The sequence below is a fragment of the Sinocyclocheilus rhinocerous genome, unplaced genomic scaffold, assembly GCF_001515625.1.
Source record: "Sinocyclocheilus rhinocerous isolate Xijiao unplaced genomic scaffold, SAMN03320098_v1.1 scaffold615, whole genome shotgun sequence".
NCBI lineage: Eukaryota > Metazoa > Chordata > Actinopteri > Cypriniformes > Cyprinidae > Sinocyclocheilus > Sinocyclocheilus rhinocerous.
In genome coordinates, this window is record NW_015631049.1 from 489,581 (window position 1) to 492,448 (window position 2,868).

The 2,868-nt window shown below is 37.8% G+C and overlaps 1 protein-coding gene across 2 annotated transcripts in view; it reads left to right on the forward strand.

Moving 5' to 3' along the window:
* The window catches only part of las1l (LAS1 like ribosome biogenesis factor), a 9,189-nt gene that overhangs the window by 4,301 nt on the left and 2,020 nt on the right, over nucleotides 1-2,868 (forward strand). For both annotated transcript variants that reach the window (XM_016553820.1, XM_016553819.1), the window contains 5 exons: nucleotides 579-688; nucleotides 779-864; nucleotides 957-1,160; nucleotides 1,863-1,998; nucleotides 2,078-2,394. In XM_016553820.1, coding sequence (XP_016409306.1) covers nucleotides 579-688; nucleotides 779-864; nucleotides 957-1,160; nucleotides 1,863-1,998; nucleotides 2,078-2,394 — 853 coding nt within the window. The remainder of the gene's footprint in view (nucleotides 1-578; nucleotides 689-778; nucleotides 865-956; nucleotides 1,161-1,862; nucleotides 1,999-2,077; nucleotides 2,395-2,868) is intronic.

Below are 2,868 nucleotides of genomic sequence, written 5' to 3' on the forward strand. Positions count from 1 at the left end.
CATGTCGTTCCAAACCCATAAAAGCTTCGTTCGTCTTCGGAAGATATTTTGGATGAAAACCGGGAGACTTGTGACTGTCCCATTGACTGCCAAGTAAAATACACTGTCAAGGTCCAGAAAAGTATGAAAGACATCGTCAAAATAGTCCATCTACTTTTTGTACGCGAAGAAAACAAAAATAACGACTTCATTCAACAATTCGTCTCCTCACTGTAGTGCCATTTTGGAGAATATCCGCTGAACGCAAACTGCATACGCTCTTCTGTGTCAGCCGCGACACAAGGATACGTTTTCTACGTGTATTTACGCTTTGATTTGAACGAAAAAAGCGCATCCGTGTGGCGCAGCTGACACAGAAGAGCGTATGCTGCTTGCGTTCAGTGGTTATTCAGTGGTTATTCTCCAAAATGGAGAACTTGGGTGTTTTTGGTATGTGTATAAAACTGTATTGTGGGTCTGTGGGATAGACACAAGCTAAAAACATGTAGTGGTGTTTGGTAAGGATGTTTCTGTTATTAATGCAAGCAGTTTCAAGTTGTTGATTATGTTGTGCCCATTGTTTTTGGTGTGTTTGGCAGACGTACGAAGAGCTGGCAAAGCAGGGAGGGCAGCGTGGCGTGTGGCCGGATGCCAGCGCTGATCTCAGCTGGATCCTGACGCAGATCAAACACTTCGCCACAGAGGCCAGGTGTGTGCATGTGTTCAACTGAGCAAGACTTTATTTCTGATATGGTAAAGAGTATGTGTCTCATTGCCATCTGTTCTGTCTGTGTTACAGAGACATCCTTGTTGATGTTTTAATTCAGGATGGATTCCTTATTCCCACCGCAGAACAACTGGAGTCTTTGGATATTGATCCCTCAGGTACAAATGCACAAGATTTTGTTTAGAACGCAGGAAAGCATGAAGGAATTAGCTCGCATAAATTAAATTTACCTCTCCCTCTTTCTCTGTAGAGGACTCTGTCGACATGTTCGCCCCATGTCTTCCTCGAGTGTTTTTGCACTTCTGGTTGCCATGTTTGAAGGTCTTGAATTCATCCATCTTTATAAATCTGATCCTTGACAAACTGTTCGCCGAGCTCTCGAATGAGCCATCCAGTCACAGAACTTACTACATCGCCTCCTGGATCTCTGAAATTTTACTCTGCAATAGCAAAAGTATGAATCTTGAGACATCTTCTGGGTCTCTGTGGTAATATATATTATACAGTGGCCTTTAAAAAGTATTTGGACACTTAAAGGGATAGTTCACCCAAAAATGAAAATTTTATCATATACTGACCCTCAAGTTGTTCCAAGCCTGTATGAATTTCTTCTGCTGAACACAAAAGAAGAAACTTTGAAGAATGTGAGTCCCTGTTGACTTGTTACTTGATATTTTTTTTTCCATATTATAGAAGTCAATGGGGACGGCAACACACTAAAAGGGTATGAATGCTGTTTTGAAAGTCTTTCGTCCTGTCATATTCATTCATTTCATTACATTTTACTCCGACTAAAATAGCATATCATTTTAGTCTACGAAAATGGATGTTTTTATTTTATAAAGTACTCCGTTAAACCAACTTCTGATATATTGATTTAAACATCTATCATCATTTAACAAAAATTTAAAAACTTTCCTTGGTGTGAAAACCTGATCTCTTAAAATAATCCAAAGAAAGTGTCCAAAAACTTTTTGCCTTCTTTTTAATGTTGTTGTTTTTTTTAATCTATTTTATTATTTAAAAATCTTAACGAATTGTACATAGATTTCACACATACATAAATGTGTGTGTACACGCTTAGTAAATTAAACCCATAGTTTTTAAAATGCACATTGTGTTAAACTTCTTTTAACAAAGTCTATGTGTGTGGCAGGTGAATTAAAGGCTCACAAGCGACTAAAAATATCCAAGGAAAGGATCTTCATGAACCGATTACAGTTTCCATGGCAGAATCTGATTTCTGCATGTGTGAACGCACCGTGCCCAGCTACACCGTTTCTTCTGCGACAGTGAGTAAACGTGCACACATATTTACACATACAGTGTGGGTGAAAGCAGGTAATCTAATTTTACTTCTTGCCTTTTAAGGATTTTGAGTGACATGGACCAGCCCCTCCCACATGACGCCCAGCAGAACCTGCTTCAGCTCTGCAGCATTTACACACAGGGTTACCATGGAAACTCATCCCCCGGACCCTCAGACCCCGCTCAGCCTGTGTACACCCTACAAAACCTTCAGGAGAGACTCAAGAGTAATGCGGCACAGAACAGAGACACCTCATCTAACCACACCCCCAGATCTGTGCAGGCTCCGCCCACAGAGGAGCTCCAGGAAAAGCTAAGCGCAGAAACTGTACAAGAGAGAAACTTTGCATTACGGGGATCTGCATGGAGCGTGTGCACAGGTAACACTCACACAACCTCACCTGCTTTTTTTGTTAAGTATTTCATTTTCTTATATGAATTATATTTACTATTAATTTATTAATTCTTGTTCAGTGAGGAGGTCAATTGTATGAGGTTGATTCAATCCACTAATTCACAAGTGATTTCAAATCCCACCTATTGCTAACAGTGGCTAGATTTTAAATTGACACTATATAGATAACACAGTGTACATTCTACCTTCCAATCTAACTTTAAAACAATTATAAAACATTTTTATTAATTGAAATAAAATGAAATGTTAGATTAAAATTTCTGCTTATTTGATAATGGTTTGTTGCCAAGCAACATTTTTAATTACATTTAAAGTACTAAGATTAATAAAACTAAAACTGAAATACAAAATAAAACTAAATAGAATTATTAAAATAGTAAAAATGATTAAAAAAAAACAAATAAGAATATTATTAAAATTAAATTTAAAAAAAAATCTA